At 26.2% G+C, this 23,965-nt stretch overlaps 1 protein-coding gene across 2 annotated transcripts; it reads right to left on the reverse strand.

Moving 5' to 3' along the window:
* Positions 1-406: 406 nt before the first annotated feature.
* On the reverse strand, positions 407-23,845 carry LOC129968804 (translation initiation factor eIF-2B subunit alpha-like). 2 transcript variants are annotated; one of them, XM_056083063.1, is made up of 10 exons: positions 23,673-23,845; positions 21,024-21,076; positions 19,439-19,540; positions 16,721-16,860; positions 15,174-15,290; positions 12,077-12,189; positions 10,084-10,152; positions 5,452-5,527; positions 3,122-3,247; positions 407-615 (listed from the first exon to the last, which is right to left on the reverse strand). In XM_056083063.1, the coding sequence occupies exons 2-10, from the start codon at positions 21,034-21,036 to the stop codon at positions 475-477; spliced, it is 897 nt and encodes a 298-aa protein (XP_055939038.1). In that variant the 5' UTR covers positions 21,037-21,076; positions 23,673-23,845; the 3' UTR covers positions 407-474. The 2 variants fall into 2 exon arrangements, with proteins under 2 accessions (XP_055939038.1, XP_055939039.1); XM_056083064.1 differs by having other exon boundaries at positions 23,747-23,831.
* Between the last annotated feature and the right edge of the window lie 120 nt (positions 23,846-23,965).

Consider the following 23,965-nt stretch of genomic DNA (forward strand, 5'->3'; position numbering starts at 1 on the left):
TCAATCTTCGAAAGAAGTTATATAGATTGGGATAAGTTCTGAGTTTTTTATAAGTTTTTCAATAAGATAGAAACTTAGATGCTTCAGTTCCTTATCTCTCACAAAATGCCATGTTTTTGCTGCTTAATTATTAATTAACCAAATAAATTAAATTTATCTAATAAGTTAAATGAATCACTTTTCTTAAGCCAATCTCAATCTTAAAAATATTTTAATATACCATGACTAGGAAAAAAATGGCCCTTTAAAGGGTTAAGAGATATCAGATATAATGGATGTGATATGATCTAATGATACAATATCTCAGATTTTGTATACAAATAACCCTCATAGATTATTTTATCTTAGAAAGAGCATTTCATATTTAAAAAGAAAAGAGATGCTAAGCCCTGGAATACACAACCACTCAGTAATAAAAAGACATTTATTTTTCTACCAATAAATATACAATTTACCCTCATTTCACCTTTAAGGTCATACATAAAGTGAAAAGAGCTCATCACTGACTGCAGAAGGATCTAGAATTCCCAGATCTGAAAACAGCAGTGTGATGTATGATGGAGGAGTGTAGTCTATTAGAGGATGTTCCTTTGAATTCACTTTGCTGGACAAGTGCTGGAATAAAAAAGGGAAATCATATCTTCATGGTGAAAAGTAACAATTAATTATTCATTTAATAAGAAATTTCATTAGCATGAAAATGATGAAAAAAATCATGAAGGGGAGAAAATGAGGAAAGAAACACATCAGAGCATTACATGATAAAATTCAAAATAGCAGTAGATAAAAATCAATAAGGAGACCATGTAAATGACATTAAAAACTAATAGCAGGATTAATTTTGTTCTGCTTTTTGTTCAGGTGGTGTTTATTGAATGTTGGGGTACGGATATTATCAATATACGCAGTCATAATTCTAAAGTCTACTGAAGCAACTGAATTTCTAATAAGCAAAATATTATCTGTAAAATTTTACAAATACAAAATAAGATTTTGTCTTAAGATTTAAAAAAAATGAACCCAATAATAATAATCTAAAACATTAAAATAAAATACCAAGCAAATATAATTCAAATACTATTCAAAACACACTGCAACTTTACTTGTAAATGAGTAGCCAATTATAAAAATTTAAGTTTGAAAATTGGCACAGCAGCACTGAAATGTCATGCGATTAGTGTGGAAAAAATATAAATAGGTAGCTAGAAGAAGAATGAATTCCCTACTTATTTTAAACATGTTTTTTTATACTGCACCCACGATCGGCTGAAAAGCCAGGAATACTGGGTCACTCCAAGAAGTAACATGATTGTTATGAATGATAAAGAATACTGCATCACCAACATGAACTTAATGAAACATTACAGAAGTGATCAACTGTGGATCTGAAATATGAATCATTTACTTACTCTAAACACACATTTTTCTACCTCAACTTAATCACTAGGAGAATCAAAGATACTAAAGAGAATGGTTATATAAAGTGAAATCTATTCAGCCATTTGTCTCAGTGACAAAATTGCAATTGATTTTCTGAAATTTTCCGAAAGAAAATAATTTGGAACACACAATTAAACAATACCTGAAAAAACAAATATATCATGCTTATTTTGCATTTTGATATTTGCTTGTCTTTTGCTGAGAAACGAATAATTTGGCATCAACAACGAAGGACTGATAATGCATTCAATGTGACAAAAAATATTTATTTGAAAAGAGAAGCAATTTTTTTTTAATTAAATAATATATTGAAACAGCAGAATTTTACTTCTCCTCAATTTGTTTATAACATATTCATCAAAAAAAATTATAAACTAGGTGTAATTTATGCATTAGAACATGAACCTTTCTACATAAAAATTTAATAGGGCATACTAGAGCTCTGATAAAAGTTTTGGAAGATTATGTTAAGTCAATAAACACAAACAGGTTCTCATTAAGCATAATGAATACTTTAAATTATACCAAACTATTTAATATTTTTTCCTTACTAAATGCAGTATTTTATTTTTTTAAATTTTTTCATGATTCACATCCAATGTTTTTAAATAAGTTTGACCGAAAGTTTTTTTATTGTTATTTTTATCAAAGATTTGCCATTTTATCTGAAGCCATTTTTTTTCCCCCTCCAAAACCAAAGATTCACCATCTTCCCTTATTCTCCTCAATCACACAATAATGTATTTTCTGATTTTGGAATTAGTATATTTTTGATGCCTATACTTTTTTTTTATGATAGATGCAGCATAAATAGCATTTATTCTTTTCTCATTTCTCTTATATAAAAAAAGTTGGATTAACAAGGTGCATGCATATACACTAGTGGGAACAGTTTTACACTAGAGAATATAAACAATGAAACAAGTTTCGGTTTGTTACAATATTTAACAGATATTCAGATGCATACGAATCATACCTTGATATTCTTTAAACTTAAGAATAAGGGGGTGGGGGAGAAAAGAAAAGAATAACATGATCACAAATGGAAAAGCAACAAATAAATTGAGATAAAAAAAAAACCATAAGCTTTTGGCAGCAATTAAAATGTGATTATTTAAAGGCAGAAACAACTGATCCTCTATATAGAATATAGAATATGATCATCATTGATTATATCAGTAGAAGCTTATTAAGTACTTATTATAATAAATGCTACAAATTTGGATAACAAACAAGGCATTCTCTCTAATATCTCACATATGCTTAATGAGATTCAAGTCAAGAAAACAAACGGGCCACTCCATCTGTCTAACATTTCCATCAACAGAATCCTTTCAATATGACATAAATTTGTTAACTAAAACAAAATCTAGTTGACTACTCTCTTTCCAATAGAAAAATAACACCTTCACAAAAAGAATTATTTGCTATTGCTTGCCTTTTCAGAGAAGAATTCCCTAATTGCCATATAGATATTATAACTGCATAACCATTTTTTTAATTTTGCATTTAGATGAAGCGACTGGAATAAATGTCTAACCTAAATTTGCTTTTACCTGTAAAAAGTACTCTACTACACTACTTTAGAACTTGTGTTCTTATAAAAAAAACATTATGACAGTTTAACTTTTAAAAACAATAAAAATCAACAGCATTTTTGATATTATTCATGAAAACAAACCTTCAATTCATTTGGTAAGTCTCTCTGATTCAGAGGGTAGATCCGCAGAAATTTGAAACTCTCTGCTAACACATACACAGGCTTATGCATAGCTTTAGCACATATGGCAATGTTATAAGTACCAATCTGCAAGCAAGATAATAATAAAAAAATATTATCAACATACAGTAAGAGAAATCATAAGATAACAGTTCTAAAAAGAATTTTGATTTCATAATTCTTAAATTAAGGCTAAATTAATCATAATTCTTTTAAGAAATTACTGAATTTTGAAATAAATTTCATATAGCAAAAAAACAAAACAAAACAATAAAAGTGTGAGGCGTTGACAAAGTTTTTAGAAACTAAAAAATGAATAAAAAAATGAAATCTACAATCATGCAAGAGCATTATTATTTTTTAAGTTATTATTTGTTTTAATTAATTTAAGTCATCAACCAGTTTAAACCGGTTTACAAGAGCACCAAAACTTTCTTGCTAATCAAGAAAAATTGGAAATTAAAATTGCCATTTATGCTTTATTCATTGTCTACGCAATTTTGAGCTTCAAAGCCCCCTAACCAAAACAAAATCATGTTCTCACATAATAAAATGCCACATTTGAAAGCTGAATAACAATTGCTTCTGTTGCAATGCGATTTCCAAATGATTAACTACTTACCAATAAATTTTTAAACATATTAATTTATATAGAATTTTTATGAAAACGATATTTTTGTAAACACAAACTGCTATTTTCTAATTTCAAAGATCATAAAATATTTTCATAATGGATAAATCTTAGAACAGGAGTAAAATCCTTCAATGTTTCCCACTTAAGAATGAATGGAGTGATATTTCCCATTGGGGGAAGGAGAAAATACTTTTATCAAAACTGTTATTAAAGGTGACTGTTAGTGAAGTTTTTTTGAACATATTATAAAAATTAAATTAGTTATTTTTTTCCCAAAAAAAATTACATTCCATGAAAATAACAGCTATGATATCATAGTTCTATGTCAACCTTTTAAAAACACACCTGCTATCAAAGAAGCACACGTAATAATAAAGCAATACTGGTAAAAGCAGGTCAACCTTTTGAAACTGCATCTGCTTTCAAAGAAGCATACATAATAATAATGCAATACTGATAAAAACAGGTAAAAAAATATATGCGATTAAAAGTAGAAAATTGCCATTTATGCTTTTTATTGCCTATGTGACTTTGAGTTTCAATATTCATTGCCTACGAGATTTCCAGCTTCAAAACATCCTAACCAAAACAACATCATGTTCTCACATGATAAAAAAGAAATCTCACAAACTATTATTAAAGGTGTTCCCAAAAGTTTTGTTCATTATCTTATTTTGGAAATAAAATCAAGATTCTGTATATTGACATTTCTAAAGCAACCCTTTTGGTACAAATGCAAAATTAAAAAAATAATCTATGATTTCTCAGAAGTGTAAAATTTGACACTAGTAGAATCAGCAATTCTATAGTATATGAAAATATAAAATCTCTGAATGTTAGTAGAACTGAAAAACGATTTTAAAAAATGCTGACAATGCTAATGACCTTGTATGTTCCCCGTATTTTTTGCAATATCAAAATAAAATATCTTTCACTACAAAAAACAATGTTTTGAAAAACCACATAAAAGATTTTAAAAAATATATTTAAATGTAAAGTATAACACACCACAATTGAATAAATAATTTTTTTTAAAGCTACTATCTCTCAAAACTATGTACTACATTTTATATCTCTAATACTAAACATTTAAACCAATGGGTAAAATAAGTATGTTTAATTATTTACTTTACAATGCATTAATTTCGTAACGACTTTATGAAAACTTTTCATTGTATTTCACCACCTTTTGCCTAAATGAATCCAAAATTTAATTCAGTCAAATCTTTAATGGATTTGGTGTAATATTTGACATAGATCGACAAATTTCACTGCAAAACTATACATTATATTACTTCCAAGAGTAATATTAAATTTTTTTAGCAATCATATTTAATAGATACAAATAGGTAAACTGATTTCCCAAAGATGGATTTTATTTAAAATTTGACAGAAAAACCATACACCAAAATTTATCTGTCATACTCATTATATTTTTAAGATATCATATTCACAGAAAAATATAATTCCACAAATGTTTTTTTAAGACCAAAATAAATAAATAAAACATGGACATTTATCAAACTCTTAAGATTAAAATATTTGATATATTAATACATTTTTTTTGTATGCAAGAAAATTGAAATGTTTTAAAAATGCTAAAATATATAGAGAAAAGGTCCCCAATAAAATTATTTAAAAATTTTCTTTATTTTACCTTATTAATGATTCCACCACTTTCAGCAACTCCTTCAGCCCCAAGAAAAACTAAATCTACTTTTTCTAAAACATAACTGATAAAAAAAAGCAAATATATATAAGTGAAATATAATTACGTGCATACAAAACAAATGAAAGTTATTTTTCTTTATTATATAAATGTTCAATTGCAGCTCCAAATAAATTTAAATTAAATACAATTTTAAAAATTTTTTTCATTGCATTATAACCCAAAATGTAACTAATTCTGAGCTTTTCAAAATGCAAAACATGACAGCATAGACACTTTAAAGGAAAAAACATGGAATTGAATGTAAACATTTAAAAATCGTTTTATACATACATTTATTAATTTCAGAATAATTTTTAATGTGAAAAAAAATTTGAAGAATTGTATCAAATCAGATTTAATGCTTTATTATAAATCCATTGTCTTTTTTAAAACTATGAATAAGATGAAAAAAAAATACTCTCTGTATACTTTCCTCTTCCCTGAAAAATATTTTATAGTACACTTTAAAAGTGAATCTTAAAGCAACCGCCTTCAATCTAATATAAAATACATTTAAAAAAGTGAAAAATCATGCCTTATACATGAATGCTGTTGCTCTACATTTAGAATTTTTAGCATACAAAGTAATAATTTTTTTTAAATAAGACTTTGTTAAGAAAATTTCTAGGAAAACTAATTATGTATGATAAAAATATTTATGATAATGCATTAACATCAATATCCATTAATTATAAAGTTAAATACATTTTTAAAAAACTAGATTACCATTCACAGTTATTGTTCAAAAAATATTAATCCTCTAGGTAAGTAATTTTGGTCTATTATGTGCCAGTCGAATACTAATATCTGGTTAAATAACTAAAACAAATTCAATAAATTAATTATCACTATTTTCCTGCATACTATTTTTCTTTATGATATATGCTTAATATGCAAGTGCATAATATATATTATATTAAGAAATTTTTATAAAGTACGCATATGAAATTATGAATGTAGTATGAAGGGTATGATTATAAAGAGCGTAATATAAGACATTTTTATAGTAAAAGTGAATATATAGTGGTGTACAACTTTTGGTGTACAACAGGGCAGACTTTCGGAACTAGCAAAATTGGCACAGATATATTTTGGAGGGCAGGAATAAGCATTGAAGTGATATTTTTGCATTTCTAAGTAAAATTTTAATTAACAAAATTTTGGCTTGTTTATTAATAAATTCTGAAAATGTTATTATACAAAAAATAATTTTTATACCTTCTGAAACTTCAAAAAAAAAATAAAATGATACCAAGTATTTTTAATTATACCAAGTTAGGTGTCCAAACTTTCTTTAATAAATTTCAAAAAAATATTTTTATCCATAACTTACAATAATACTTTACACTGCCACAATGGAATGCAACCCATTTTCATTGTCAATACAAATGATTAAATATATTTTTATCATTCACTCTTTAATATGAAGGTAATAATAGCCTAATGGACTTTACTTTTTAAAATTTTATCACTTTTTCTATGAAATATGTAAAAAAAAAAAAAAAAAAAAAAATATCAAAGATTATGGTTGCAAATCTTTAATTCAATAAAAATGGCATTGGGTAAAAAAAGTGCAATACTGTTTTGATATTAAAATCAAGTGAAAAATTTATATGAAGAATAAGAAAATGAATACAGCCCAGACAACATGCAATTTAATGTTATATGACAAGGATAATTATTTGACTTCATTCAAAAACAGTATTCAAAATTAGTATTCCTAGTTTATTGATTAAAAAAAAAATTAATGCAGAAAAAAAAACATCTTCATATTCTGAATACATTCTGCAAAAGTATGGCCAAATTTAAATCCTTAAACTTTATAATAGTTTATGACTAATCTACTGTCTGATTAAATTACATCTATTAATTATATTACAATTACTCTCAATTAATTACTGAACAATTTTTCTCAATATTACCTAATTTTCTAATAAGTTGTCATATTCCGTTTTGAAAATAAATTAAAAAAGCAATAAAAAATTAGGAAACACTTGAAGTGTTGAAGTGAATGCATATAATTTCTGCCTTAAAATTAATTACTTTTGAAAAATCAATTATAGCTTCTAATAATAAAGTTTTGTAAGTGGATACACATGTTGGACCTCATACTGCAAGTAAAGATATTAATGGATAAAAATTGCTTTAACAGTAAAGTTTTTCTTTTTAGGTCCTAATACATACATACATATATATATATATATATATATATATATATATATATATATATATATATATATATATATATATATATATATATATATAGTAAATATATATATATATAGTAACCAATCTTAAGTAAGAAAAAGTTTGAAAACGAAACAAAAACAGTTTCGAATTCCCAACAGTTAAATTTCATAAAAATCCATTAAAATTCAGATTCGTAACCTGTAGCACTGGCAGTTATAATTACTATACGGGTAAACATTTCTTTAAATACTTAAAAATTATCCTGGACAAAATAAAAAATGAAGACAACTTTATTATTTCTAGTAATAAAGAAGTATTGGATTTTCTTAAAGATAACAACATTAATAAACTTAATACTTTTGATTTCGAAAATTTATACACTAATCTACCACATGAAAAATTAATAAAGGTCTGCACTTTTATATATGACAAATATTTAAATGAAAATATCATTCCTAAAAATAACTGGCTTCAGTTATGTAATTTTAATATTACTGAAAATTACGTGTTTAATGGTATTAATTTTTATAAACAAGTCAAGGGCATTCCAATGGGAACAGCTTTCTCAAGTGCTTTAGCTAATATTTTCCTGCATTACTATGAGAAAAAAATAATTAAATATAATTTAATAAACGGGTGGAGATATATTGATGACCTACTTTTGATTAACTTCGAGAATACTAATATTATTACTAATTGCTATCCAAAAGATTTAATTCTAAAAGATACAAATAAAAATCAACTTGAGGCTACCTTTCTGGATTTAAAAATCGAAATTGCTAATGATAAAACAATAGTTGGTTTATACGATAAAAGGGATGATTTCAACTTTAAAATAACAAAACTATGTAACTACCATTCCAATCTAAACTCTAAAATTTTCAAAAATCTAATTTTCTCACAAGTTAACAGGATCAAAAGGGTTTGCAATAATAAAAATTCTTATATTGAAGCATCAAACAACCTCCTTAAAAATTTAATTAAAAATGAATTTCCTAGAAATTACTGTAATGTCAATTTTTTGATTAAACAAAGTATGGTTTGGGATTAATCCTTTGGCTTAAATAAAAATAGAACTTTCCTTGCATATTGGATCACTCAATAGATGGCGCTGGGAGCCTACATCTGTTTACATAATTTACCGCTAGTTTTTTAAAAACAGGTAATCACAATCGATAGTTTAAAGTTCCTTGACTGTTGATGGTATGTACTGGCCCTTTCGTTTTTAATTTTTAATTTTAGTGCTATTTTTTGTTTTTATTGTTATTTTTGTTATTGTATTTTTACTTTGTTGTGGTTAATTTCTTCTAATTTGTTGTTTTATATTTCCTTTCTGTTAAAATGGTATATCTCTTGAGCATAATTTCAGAGGATTTTCGGGTCACGAGGAATCATTATTAGACAATGTCTGTATTTCCTCACAGAAAAAATCCCTTTCTTTGAATCCATGCCTGAGGGTGACCCTTGAAAAAGTCTTCAGGCCGGATTCTTTTTTTTATTTTATTTTATTTTTTGTTTTTCCTATTAACTTGATTCTAATACTTTTGTGTATATATATATATATATATCTTAATATATATAAATTACGTGTCACGTTGTTTGTCCGCGATGGACTCCTAAACTACTTAACCGATTTTAATCAAATTTGCACACCGTGTGCAGTTTCATCTAACTTAAAAGATAGGATAGCCCTTTTTTTGAATTTTTAATTAGAATTTTAATTATTAATTAAAAACTAACTTTCCCGCCAATTGATTGATGCATTTAAAATTAAACATTGTTAATTAATCGTTCTGGTCATAATGAATCTGAGAATATTTTGTTTACAAATTCTTGAAATATTACATAAATTAGGAAAGATATTCTTTAGTGCCCATAAAGTTTAAAAGCTCAGTGACTCTATTTTCAGTAATCATATTATAAAAAAAAATTTTTTGTTTCAGTAAAAAATATTATTATATTAATTGCAGATGAATTCTTTCCACTTTAATTTATAGTATAAATTAACTAACTAACAAGGAACTAACAGAAAATTAGAGAGATACATATTACGTTATGACTGAAGGCGTTGATAATATTATGAGAGAATTATATGACTATCAAAATTTGAAGTTTTAAAATATTTTGATGAAGAAGCTATTAAAGTAGGAATTGCATAAAATATTTAATTATTAAAATTTTAACGAACATTAAGATTGGCGAACCAGCTGGTCGCCAAAGGCGGCTAGTATATATATATAGCTTTTCAAAATGGAATGCTAACTGCTATGAAACAGATGCAATATTTCATCTTAAATATTTTATAAAGAAAATGTTTGAATAAAGAATTACTATTTTTTTATTATTTATTACTAAATTTGTGAAAAATTATTTGAAAGCTATATTTACCTTACAGCAGCATCTAATATAAGTGTGCATGATAAACCAGCCTTTTCAAGTTTCTCATACATCAGTTTTCTAAAAAACAATGCATAATAATCAATATTTTATCTGAAAAATACCTAATATTCTATCTGTATAAAATAACAATATTTGTATGTGATAAAACATATGGGAAAATGTTTTAATTGAACATTTTAATAAAAAGGCTAAAAAAATTAATATATTTTCCCTTTTTATTTGACAACTGATTAAAGCAATCAAAACTGATTCCAATGTTCCTAATGTCTTCTGCTAAAAAATCCTTTTTAAATTATCATAAATTCAGTATTCAAAATCATAAAAATAGTTCACTTTTCATTCAGCATAAAAAAAAACTAGAACATATTTTAATTTTATTGAAACATTTATAAATATGGTTATTTTTAAGAAAGATTTAAGGTCTTAAATTCTAAATGCAAATAAAATTAAATTATATAACTAAACAAATAAACAACATTAAATTATATAGCTAAACAGGTGATAGAAACACAAAAACAAAGTAATTCTTGTTACTTGCCTATTAATGCACAGTCTCTCAAAAATGAATGGATATGAGATAAAAATTTCAATCATATATTGCTAGTAATATGATATATAGTATTGATATAAGAGTTGCTGAATTATTGCTATGGTATGGTATGCTTTTATCCGGTCAGGATGTGTAGTGAGAAATTGCTGCAAAATTTAAGCACTGTTTATGTACCTTAGAAAAAAAAAATTTAAGTACTTTTGTATATGCTGTTATATGTAAACCTGCATATTTTCTAATCATAGATGTTTTCTATTCTATAAAATTGCGTATTCTTTACTAAAAATTTTTAAAAAATTAATTTCAAAGTGTATTTTTTAAGTTTTAATATTTATTTCTTTTTCTATATGTGCAATGTCTTTATTATAAAATAAATTATGCCCTTGATTTAATCAAAAGCATAAAAATGATCTTAAAAATGAAATATATATATATATCATTACAAAAAATTTAATTTAACTTTTAAAACACAGAATTTTACACAATTGACTAACATAATTCCAAAATGCAATGAATTACAATTTCATATAGTACAGTAAAATATTCTGGAATAGGTGGTTCAAGAAATTACTCTAAAATGACTTAATTAATGCGAATGACAATCAAATGTGCAACATATTACAAGGGCTCCACTGTAAGTGCTTTAAAAGCAACTTCTCCCATGTTCAATATATTTCTTGGGCTCATAAAATTCATCTTGCTTTATTCTCATTTTCCATTAAATCAACCAATCTGTGTATTCTTCATTAATAACACTTAAAATATTAAACATACATTCATCATGCACAACTAAAAAAAATTCGTTGCCAATCAAAACATTAAAAATTGAAATTCAAATGCATTTTGAGTAACAGATACTGTCGGATTTTGTACTGCCCCTTTGATATAACCATTCCAATATTTCAATGAATGGCGATACCATTTTTGAAGAAACAGGAAGCAATAATAAAAAAAAGTAATTCAGCATTATCTTAGTATGTGTTGGCATCACTGGCTATATTTCATTCTGTATTCCTTCTTCAATTTCTTTTCTTTTCTTTTTTTCCCCCCTTGATACATTCAGCAAACAAATCGTTATGACCATGCTTTCAATTTATTGTATTTAACCTCTAAGGAAGCAAAAAACAAATTTAAAAAAAGCTTTCTTTGCACTTTTTGAGGAAATTATGCTCTTTATAAGAACCTTTTTTCAACATTAAGAACTTTTAAGGTAATTAAATATGGCTTTAAATTAAAACACTATTCATGATGTTACACACCCTACTGGCAGTGTGGTAATACAAAAATAATCCATTCTTATTTGAAGAAATCCATTATTAAGAACAAATAAACAAACTATACAATTCACAATTTCCTTCATTATTATCACATAATGAATAAAAACAAAATATGAATACTTAAAAAATTCATAAAAAGACAACATTTACTAACCCTGAAAAGTCTGGAGCTGATTCTGTGATATATACATGGAATCTCTTTTTAGAAGCATGAGCTTCAACTAATGTCTGATACACAACTCTTGAGTGTGAGTGAATCAATATCACCTGAAAATAATTACAGAAACAATGAAAACAAAATTAACCAAGAAAAAACAATAAAATCAGTAGAATGTAACAATAAATATTAAAGAATAATATATAATAAAATTTAGAATTGAAAGTTATGTACTAATTATTTATTTCCACACTGAACTTTATGTGGTTGATAACTTCAGATATAAGAATTACTTTTTTCTCATGCATACAAGTATTTCCTTTTAAAACTTCATTCATGAATGAGATATTATCTACATAGGCCATTCTGACAGTAAAGGAAATAATTTATGTAAGAACCATTTTTTTTTTTAATTCTATCTTAGACATTTAGAAATGATCCTATTTTAATTTCATCTAATAATCAAAAATTAGATTCCACTTTTTTCCTGAATAAAAATTTAAAAACTTTTTAAGGGTTTTTAAAGGCTACTATTGGTATTTTTAAGGGAATATGTAATATAATATTTTGATGTACTATAAAGAATTAAGAATCTAAATAATAACAGCACTTCAAGAGAACCTTTACAAAAAATTAACTATAAAAAAATATACAATTTGACATTACAAGAAATGAATTGATAATAAATAATATTTTAAAAGAATGAACATTAATCATGTTTTCATTATAACTCTATGCTTCATAAACAACACGAAGAATACAAAAATTACAACTTGTTTTCAGAAGTCAACATACAGAAATTCACCAGGTACTGATATTATTATTACAAGAGGAAAAATTAATGTTCTTTCAACTCTTTAAGCAATGTATTTAACATTTCCTTAATACTTCTTATTTATTTATCAAAATTTTCTCTCACTTTTGCAGAGAAGCAAAAATTCTTCAATTGATAGATATATTTTATGCCATTTGTCAACTTAACTTTCAGCTAATTTGCCAGAACTTTTTTGCAATTCTTCAACAGCACTTTGTAAACATGTTTTATATTTTTTGGTTAATTTAAATCATCAAAAAGTATTTTCCTTTTTTTGTGTTAATTTCTTTTTTCTTTAAATATCTTTTGATTTTTAAGAAAAGCCAAATATTTTATTTTTCCTCTTGACTCAGCTACTATTGTAATTCCTTATGATTTCAAGGCAATTTCAAACTTCGTAAAAAGCACAAGTTGCCTCTAAATTTTTGATTTTGCATCGCAGTTTATTCAGTTTCCATTTTCGTAAATTTTTAAACTGGACGCTAAAGTGAGAGGAAAATAAAGGCCTCAGGATAGAATAATGACTTTGGGGGGGGGGGAGGCTTTTCAGAACACTCCTAAAAGAATTGTGATATTTGGGATATTTTACCCCATAAAATATGATACAGAAGGAAAGTATAGTTAATAGTATTTAATGAATACCTTTCAAACAACTTCTTTATTAGCTTAAAAAGGAAATTTTATTACCAAGTTTAAAATGAAAAAGTATCTTAGTAATATATATTTTGAAAATTAATTTTCTTTTTTATATCTTATTTAGAACATCAAGAAATATGAATGAATCCTATCATTTTTGGCTATTTCACTATCAGTAAAAATAGTATCGATATATCACTGAATGCATTAAAGGATGAATGTGACTCTTAAAGTTTAGTTTTAAAAAAAGTTTTAATGCCCATAAAAGTCCAACTTAAATTATTGTTTTTGAGCTGAAAGGTTTTCAGGTTTCAAATCTGGTATATCATCTTCTCCTGTATTCTTTTTAGATAGAAAGTCTAATATTAATTATGATTTTTTTTAAAAACAGGCGTGCAATTTCATATGTTTTCCTCTTTTGGCATGACTAATAAGTGTAGGTTTTCCCATATTACTTAAGCTTATTATGTTCTTAAAAAGTAAGTAGTAAGCAGAACTTATTTTAAACATTCAGCAAAGTTAGTTCGCTCATATTTTCATCTGTCCAATCTGTATTAAATACACATTCTGAGCAACTCATTGTATTCAAAAGTTCTCTAATGTACTCTAAATAAATTCACAATTTCTCATATAATAAACAAACTTTTTAATTAACATGCATGTGAGTGACTAAACACCATCACAATGTTTCTGCAAAATGAATGTTGTTATTCTCACCAAAGAAATTTATTCTATTCTCTCACACAATTATAGCAGTCTCGTGCATCTTCATCTTATGGAAAGAGAACAGCTGTTTCTGAAATCGATATTAGAATTATCTATACAGAAAAAAAGGGGGGATGAGTAAAAAGTGGCGAGTTTCTGTTATTACACAGTTATTTCATTTTCGGTGCTAAGGCTACAAATATTTCAGCAATATAATATCCAAATGTAGTTACTGTTTTCTTTTAAATAGCAGTGCATACTTTTATTTTGGAAAAGCAATTCAGTATTATTATTTTTAAATTAAAGAAATGTGTGAGCAAAATTCCTTTGTCATTAATACATTTTGATTTTGAATTAGTTTACATAAACACTTCCAAACCAATTAATGTCATCTTAATTGTAATACGTAAAACTTATTAAATTGACAACTTGCCTTCCCCTCCCCCTTTTTTTGTTCTTGTTGTAAGAGAAAATATACTATGCAATAAATTTAGTGACTCAGGGATTGCAAAAATTTGTTTCTCACTCTAGGCATAGCTGAACAAAAAGTAACCCTAGGATGTATAAAAGAACTTATTACTTCATTCACTGCTGATGAGTTTCTCATAGCTTTTTGTAATCTCTAAATTCAACCTATCTTTGATTAGATATGACTTGATGCTCCTTATTTAAAATAAGAATTTTTTTTAATTAAAAAAAACAGTTATTAAATTAGCACTGTAATAAAAATACCATTAATACATATATTTAAGATATTAATTTTTAAATTTTAAAGTACTGTGAGCTATTAAAATTATTTTTTTCATTAATAGCTTTTGATAGATTTAGTAAGTCATTGTTTATATAAAAAAAGACATATAGTGAAAATATTAACAAATCTTCAATGATTACATAGTCAAAACATGATTTTAAAAATATTAAAATACGATATATTCTTACCTGATCATCAAAAATAAATTTTTCACCGATTTTTGCTATTTTAGCTCGAGCATTCGAAACTCTACGAAGAAATTTCACAGCCCTCAGGGACAAAACTCTTCTGCACTCCTTAATGTCCTAAAAGGATACGTCACATTTAATTGACAAAACATTAATATTCAACCAATCTTATTTATTTCATTCCCCAATGTATTTATATTAATCAATGAATCTTTTAAGCTAATAAATTTTAAAACATTCCTTTATAAAAATGCCATGGTTTTTTTCACCAAAAATTACAATATTTTTACTCAAAATAATAATTATATATTTCATCCAAAATTTACATAATATTCCTCTGTAAAAAAAGTTATAACTTTTCATCAACAATTAGAAATAGAAAATAGTACTACAAGTTTCTATAAAATTTTATTAAATCTATAAAAGCTTTACATTGTGTAAGGAATATGTACATTAATAAAAAGTGGTATGAGTATATTTAATAATAAATACTAATAAAAACAATACAATAGCTCTAAACTGCTTTTCGTAGTTTAGAGCTATTGCAAATTCTACATATTTAATATTTACCATCATCAAATACATTTTCAATATACTGGATTTGATTTTAACAAATTATTAAAAATCCAATAAGTAATTGAATTTTTAAACTTTATAAGAAAGCAAAATAAAGTAGGTATTTTTCATTTAAATTACAAGAAATTTCATTTCCAAAATACTACATTTTCCAAGTTTAGAACCACTAATATTTAAAATAAATTATCCAAATAACAACAACTGCATATTAATCCCAATTACTCATGCAAAATTTCTATATATATATATTTTTTTCTTATTTTTTTTTCTTCTTATTTTTTAAAAGAAGCCATGCTATGTGATAAACTTAATTTTACAAATAATATAAGTATCAGTAAGGATATTGTTGTTTTTTAAATTTTGAATTTAATTTTCTTGAAAATATAATTAAATAATTCATAAAGTATAATATTACATATGTTAAATCCTATTATTTTTATTATAAAAGAAGAAAAAAACTTTTCATTTAAATTTTATTACAGATTCCATGTCAGATTTTTTTCTCAATTGATTTTTTTTTTTATAATTGAAACAGTGATTTAGCATGCTTTGTAAACAGTTTCTAACATTTCTACTAAGACAGCACAGATAAAGATTTCTTCACAGCAAATGGGATATTTTCAATCATCTCCACAGCAACATTTTTAAGCATAGCACAGTTTTTAGATGCACCTTTCATATGCCACCAATTTAATAGAAAAGAACCAGTATAGGAAATGAATATCAAACAAAAGATTTTTCAAGCATATGTAAGGATACTTACATAAGCTTAAAAACTTAACTTAAAAACAGCATTGATTAAGCATAAATTTTTGATAAATGTTTTGGCTGCTACAGTGAAAACAGAAAAGAAATATATATGAGATTAGTTAATTAGTAAAATTATAAAATAAATATAATTTATATTGTCATTTAATATAAAACAATGCATCTAACTTTCAAAATATATTAATAAAAAGAGAACTAATTACACTGTGATCTAAGGATGCCAAAGTGATGAATCTCATAAAAAGTTCACAAGCTGATTTTACAGACGTTACAGAAAAGTCAACTGTATTTAAGGCTTCAACTAGAGATTTAATACTCTTCTCTAATCCTTGAATTGTTTCTGCTAAAAATAATGTCAAAAAATTAAAACAATGGAACAAAAAGAAAATGTTTTAAAAATAGGAAGATTGATTGAAGAAGACAGTCAAGCCAATTCATAGCATAAAAATAATCCAATTAATATTCTACAATAATAATTATAATAGGCACAATCCATATTGAAAGTTATAAATGACATAAAAGTGCAATATATACTAATAATTATCATAAATCAATAAATGGCAATTTCAAGAATGCATAAAAAGCCCTAACAAGTGTTCTAAGAAAAAGAAAAAAAATTGCAATTTTAACCCAAATATTCTTTGTAATTATAAACATTTTTCTCTCTCTAGTGTTCTGAATATGGATAGTTAAATTCTAATTATCTTACATTTTAAAAGTAAAAAATCTTAAAAGACAATTATAATAACTAGTTGAGTATAGAAAGGAATTTCTAATAAATTAATTTTATTTAAAAAGTTATTCTAAATTATACAGGATATTTATTATCAATCAGGATGAGCATCTACTGTAAGTTCACACTGTAGCTAAGAAAGGATTTTTCCCATACATAAATTGTCACAAAAACATTCTAGATACATCTAAAATACATCTAAAAAGTGCAATTTTTTTTTAAAAAACTCTTTCATGTGCAGTACAGCTGAATAACATATTGATCTTAAAAAAAAGCAACGCACAGTGCATTTTTATACAAAACCATTAAAAATAATAGTAAGCAAACAGCTTAAATAGGATGGTGATAGGGAAAAAAATATATAATATTAAAAATTTATAAAAATGTTCAAACAGTTTAGTAATAATTTTAGTCATAAACAGTTTAGTGATAAATTTTTCAATAAGGCAGAAAGAAGCTTGAGTTCTTTATCTCACACAAAAATGGTATCTTGATTAGTTATTTAATTATTAATTAATTAATCAAAAAATTTATATAATAATCTAAATGGGTTACTTTTCTTAAGGCAGTCTCAGACCTAAAAATATATTAATGTAAAATGATTAAGAAAAAAAATGGCCTTTTAAAGGATTAATACAAATTTTGATAAAACTGAAATACTTTTAACACTGGTTTCTTTCCCCTCTTCTTTTCCTCCATCTTTTCAAAAAATAACAATAGAAAAAAAAACATTAAAAAATATCTAAAAATAATGATTTTCATTGCAATAGCATATCATAATAAATTTTCTCTGATTTTATTAAATCATTAAAAGATTATTTAAAATAAAATTGACAAAATATGTTTTAAAACAGTAGTAAAATCCAAAGTAAATTCATCACACTTTAACAACATTTAAAAACAAATATTTTTTCCATAAAAGTTTTAAAGTTACATTTATTTTTTGGATATTAAAATAGCTTTTTTAAAATTTTATTTTAACTGAAAAAAAATCTATAGAAGACGGACATAAAAATTACCATATTTTAAATTTCTTATCTAATTTTTAAAAAAACTGCGTTTACAATCCAATCACGCCTTCTTATCTCTTTTTACAATCTAGCCCATTAGAATATTTACATTATCTCTAATGGGCTTTTTCTTTCAATTTGAAGTTTTTTGACATATAAGTTCATACATTCAAATTTTAAACATATACATTGTTTGTATGTGTTTAAAATTAATCACTGCCATTTCAAAAAATTTTAATCATTTTATGTTCGTGTTAGAATTGTTATAAAGAATTTAAAAATTGTTATTGTTCATTGATATTATAAATTCATAGCTAAAGTATTAGTGATAGTATTTTTAATTTCATATTCCTCATTCTCAAGCCTATTATGAGAGGGTTCCCTCGAGGGGGCACCTCGAAATGAGGATGAGATGCTTCCGGCATGGTGTTTGGATCTCGCCACCCTGGAGGGTACAATAATAGGTGGGGGATCTGACTCCCCCCACTGATGACGGGACGTACTTCCTTCGGGGAGGGTTGTACCGTGGCCGGTGACGGCCCTTAGGACTCAACCACAGTTCCCGCCAATTGCTGTTGCGGCGGTCCGATCATTCAGTTCTATGGTTTAAATCCGTGTGCCTTAGGGCGGGTCGGAGAGTTAGAAGGTTGACTTCCCCCCAATATTTTCAAAAACTTCTGTTTATAATTTGTTACGAGAAAAAGTTATTAAGTAAATAACTAATGTATATTATAATTACACTTTTGAATTATCACTTTTTATCTTTTTTACAACACAATATTTTTTTTTGACAGATTACAGTTAAAATTATTTTAAATGCATAGAAGCAATAACACATACCAAAAAGAATTCTTAATGGATAATCAGATAAAAATTATACATAAATTAAGGAAAAGATATCAATACTTAAAATAGTCAATAATAATTTTAATACAGCTAGCAGTAAGCAATGTAATAAAACATAAACATTACACCAAATAAATATATGAATGGAACATAACTTCTATATTTATTAACACTTTAATAAGGCTCGTTCATTTAATGAGGGAACAAGTTCCATTATTCTTTAATTCACAAAAATGTTTATCAGTCATTCAAGAAAAGCAAAGGAGCTGAAATAATAGTATAGTAATAAACTAGAACAAATAAGAGAAATAGAGAAAAAAAAAATTATTTACAAGTATCCTCATTCATGAAATCCATTAAAACTCTTAAAGCAGCTACTGCTGGTGATAAATCGGGATCATCAACCAATAAGTTTTTGAATTTTTCCACAGCTCCTGGAAAATAATAAGCATGTGTAGTGAGTTGTGATGAGCGAGGATAGAACCTGGGACCTTGTGATTCGTAGCCAAGTAACATGACCACAATACAAAAGCAATTGCCCATGTAGCGTAGCTGTTAACTGGCTTATAAGCTTTCACCACAGACTCTCCCTCAAGTGAGTCTAACGATATGGCTGTTGAGTGGTGATGTATTTTAGTTATTGAGTCTAATGCACCTTACCCCTTTTTGATTTGGCGAGCGTGTGCGAATAGTGCCTGTTGCGTCAAGCGAGTCTGATGGCTTTGTGTTGCTGTGTCAAGTGAGTCTGACGACTTTTGTGTTACTGCGTCAAGTGAGTCTGACGACTTTGGATTGCTGTGGGTAGATGGTGCCACAACAACTGTATGAAGGTTGAAGGCTCATCGTCCGAGGTCACCAATGTAGTGGATTGTAATTAGCGAGGATAGAACCTGGGACCTTGTGGTTCGCAGCCGAGTAATATGACCACAATACAAAAACAATAGCTCATGTATCGTAGCTGTTAACTGGCTTATAAGCTTTCACCACACATGTTTTAAAAAGCAATTTTTAGCATGGATGGGGGAAATTCTATATAATTATAATATTGTTATTTTAGAAAACACAGGAATAAAAACCAATTTGCAAAATACAGATCAATAAAATATATATCTCTATTCTAAATTGATTAATTATTTATATGAAATACTCCCAAAAATAATTCAAATATTTCCTCTGATAAAATGGCATAACTCAATTCAATTACTATACTTTGAAATTATACTAAACTTTTTACTATACTTTTAATATAATGAATGATGTAATAATTTTTTTAACTAATTTACAGTTATTCATAATCCTTATTATTAACTGAATAACTCTTAATCTGAATTATCAATTTCTTTCACAATAATTATAAAGAGAAGAGATCTAACTGGTATTATAACTTATTTGAATGGAAAAGAAATCCAGTATATAAAACATTAATTAAGAAAACATATTGGAAACTTTTTTTAAAAAAATATATAAATAATCATAAGGACTAGTTTTGCATATATATGATGCATAATATAGGGAAATAAGATGCAAAATTTGACATATATTTATATAGCATAGATTTTCTATTTCACTGACAGTTTAAAAACTTAATTAGATTAGGATAATCCATTGTCACAAACCATGTAACATATGTAGAAGAATACTGAATCAAAAACAAAAAACTGAAATTTTTTTAATATGTTATGAGTTCAACGTAGCAAAAATAATGCACAATACAAGAACATTTTAATCCCAGAAATGATTTTTGAGTAAACTAGATATACCTTTTAAGTCAATCCAAATAGCAATAAGCTCAGTTAATTTGATTTAACGAGGCTCATACAGTAAAACATGAAATCAGTGTAATATATATTATTCAAATACTTTGAAAATGTTTGTTAGCATTTACTTTAGTTTCTTTTTTTTATACTATATACTTACTTTCATTGTCCATGACTTATTACGAAAAGGAATCCTTTTTAAAAAGATAAATGCTGAAAAAAATAAAACAAAAATTAATATTAAATATTAATTTTAACATTGAAATCATTTTATTTTATATTTTAATTCTTTTACAACTTAATTTATTTAAAATATTTCAATCACATATTGAGGAACATTAATCATTAACTTTAATAAATAACTATACAGGGTTAAAATTGATTTTTTTAATGAATATTCTAAACATTAATGTGATTACAATCTCTTGATACCATTCCTTCGACATAGAGTATAATAGTTAATTCATATTGAAAATTAATCAAATAAATACTTTTGTTCACAAAGAAACATTTTAATTTAATACAGATACATTGCAATACAAATAAAAATTTAATTAGCTCTTAAGCTTTGAGTATACACACAAATTTTTTTTTTTTCGAAAAGTTGATTGGCGAAACACAAATAGTTCCAAGCAGTTTTTCCAATGCAAAGGCCTATTTCGCTATTTCGAAAGATATGAAACTTATTTAATAAAGATTTGAATCAAAAATAGAAACACTATATGGAAGAATATTTTAAATATTCCATAAATTTATTCCTTATAATTAATTTTTAATTTATTTATACGATAGAATTCAGGTTTAATTAATGAAAGAAAATGTACTTAGTCTGGTTTTTAAAATATGAGGCTGCATATAAAAAAATGTAACACATTTTAACTGGCATTTGTATAGTTTGAAATATCAATGCAATAAGTATTTTTTTTTTTCCTTCCAAATATCTTTATACATATACAGTGGCTCAAAAAATTGAGAGTACACCTTATTTTTACTTCATAAATCCGACTTTCAATATAAATAACACATTACCAGGAAGTGCAAACATGTTTTTATTTTTACAGATAAAAAATGGTTTAATTTAGAGTAAAAATAAAGAAAAATCAACGAAAAATTTCTGAATTGAAAATTTTCAGAAGCGTTTTAAATAAACATATGCAGAATTTTGCCTAAAAAAAATTGAGAATACACCAATGAAATTTTTGCAATATCAAGCATAGAAATAAAGTGTCACTATTAAATTGCATGTCTTTTGGCTCTTATAATGACCTCTAAACGTCATAGTACCGATTTGACCAACTTTTGGTGGAATTTGAAGATATTTTACCCCATTCTTCTTGCACCACTTGTTTTAAATGGGTTTTGTTTCTAATTTTGTACTTTTGAACCACTTTTTCGAGTATGGCCAACGAATATTCAATGGCATTGATGTCGGGGTACTGTGGTGGTGTGTGTAACTGCTATTTACAATGAAAAAGGCATCATATTTTGAAGTTACGTGTATTCTGTTTGGGGTCGTTGTCTTACTGGAAAATGAAATTTCCATCTATACCCAAATTTTTAGCACTTTCTTTTAGATTACTGCGAAGTATATCCAAGTAAACTGTATCATTTATAATGCTGTCTTTAAAAATTAAATTTCCTACCTCGGATGAAGCCATGTAAAATCAAATCATCACGGAGTCACAATCATGTTTAACTGTAGGGCGTTAATTTTTTGGATACAAAGCAGTATTAGGCTTTCTCCATACAGTAAGATGGTTGTCGCTGCCAAAAATGTTGAGGTTTCTTTCATTACTAAATATGGATTTCTTCTAAAGGTTATTGGTCTTCAATTGATGCGTTTTTGAAAACTTCCAATGCTTTTTTTGAATTTGCAAGCTGATGAACGGTTTCTCTCTAACAATGCTACTTTTATATCCAGCTTGTCTAATGGCATTTAGCACAGTTTCAGCATTTACACTTCTGCCTATGATTCGAAAAGTTTCTGCAACAAGTTGGATGAACCATATAGTAGCAGCAATCTAAAGGAAAGTGTTAAAAATTTGGGTTTAGATGGAAATTCCATTTTTCAGCAGGACAACGACCCCAAACAGAATGCACGTAACGTCAAAATATGATGTCTTTTTCATTGTCAACACTAGTTACACACACCACCACAGTACCCTGACATCAATGTCATGGAATATTCGTGGGCCATACTCAAAAAAGTGGTTCAAAAATACAAAATTAGAAACAAAACCCATTTAAAACAAGTGGTGCATGAGGAATGGGGTAAAATATCTTCAGATACCACCAAAAATGGGTCGAATCGGTACCATGACGTTTAGAGACCATTATAAGAGCCAAAAGACATGCAATTTAATAGTGACACTTTGTTTCTACACGTGACATTGCAAAAATTTCATTGGTGTATTCTCAATTTTTTGAGATAAAATTCTGCGTATGTTTATTTAAAATGCTTCAAAACATTTTCAATTTAGAAATTTTTCGTTGGTTTTTCTTTATTTTTACTCTAAATTAAACCATTTGTTATGTGTAAAAATAAAAACAAGTTTGCACTTCTCGGTAATGTGTTATTTATTTTATCACGTAAACAAGGTGTACAAATCAACGCATTTATAAAGTAAACGTAAGGTGTACTCTCAATTTTTTGAGCCACTGTAAGTAGACAGACATTTTTCTTCTTTCTACAGGGCATATAGCATGATTTTATTGATGTTTGTAAAACCGTAACGTCAAGGAACTAGTTGTCAAAGAAAATACACAAACAATAAATATAATTGGTATGATATAGGAAAAAAAAGCATACATTTGTGTATTAAATAACTTATTTACAGCACAGAATGATTAAAGTCACATGTACTTATCCTATTAACGAATTACTTCTATTTTTTTCGAATGAAATTTAATCTCGCATGTGGCTTTTCCGATGATGAAATATCACATCAACAAAACATTACTTTCATTTCATTTCGAGGTGATGGAGAGTACCTTTTTGAATATTTTAGTTTCATTTTCTAAATTGAATAGTAAAGTTCTGCTTGAAGATAACTTATGTTTAATATTGTTAATTTTCTAATAAGCATTGAATAATAGTAGCAA

The sequence above is a fragment of the Argiope bruennichi genome, chromosome 5, assembly GCF_947563725.1.
Source record: "Argiope bruennichi chromosome 5, qqArgBrue1.1, whole genome shotgun sequence".
In the NCBI taxonomy this organism is placed as follows: Eukaryota; Metazoa; Arthropoda; class Arachnida; order Araneae; family Araneidae; genus Argiope; species Argiope bruennichi.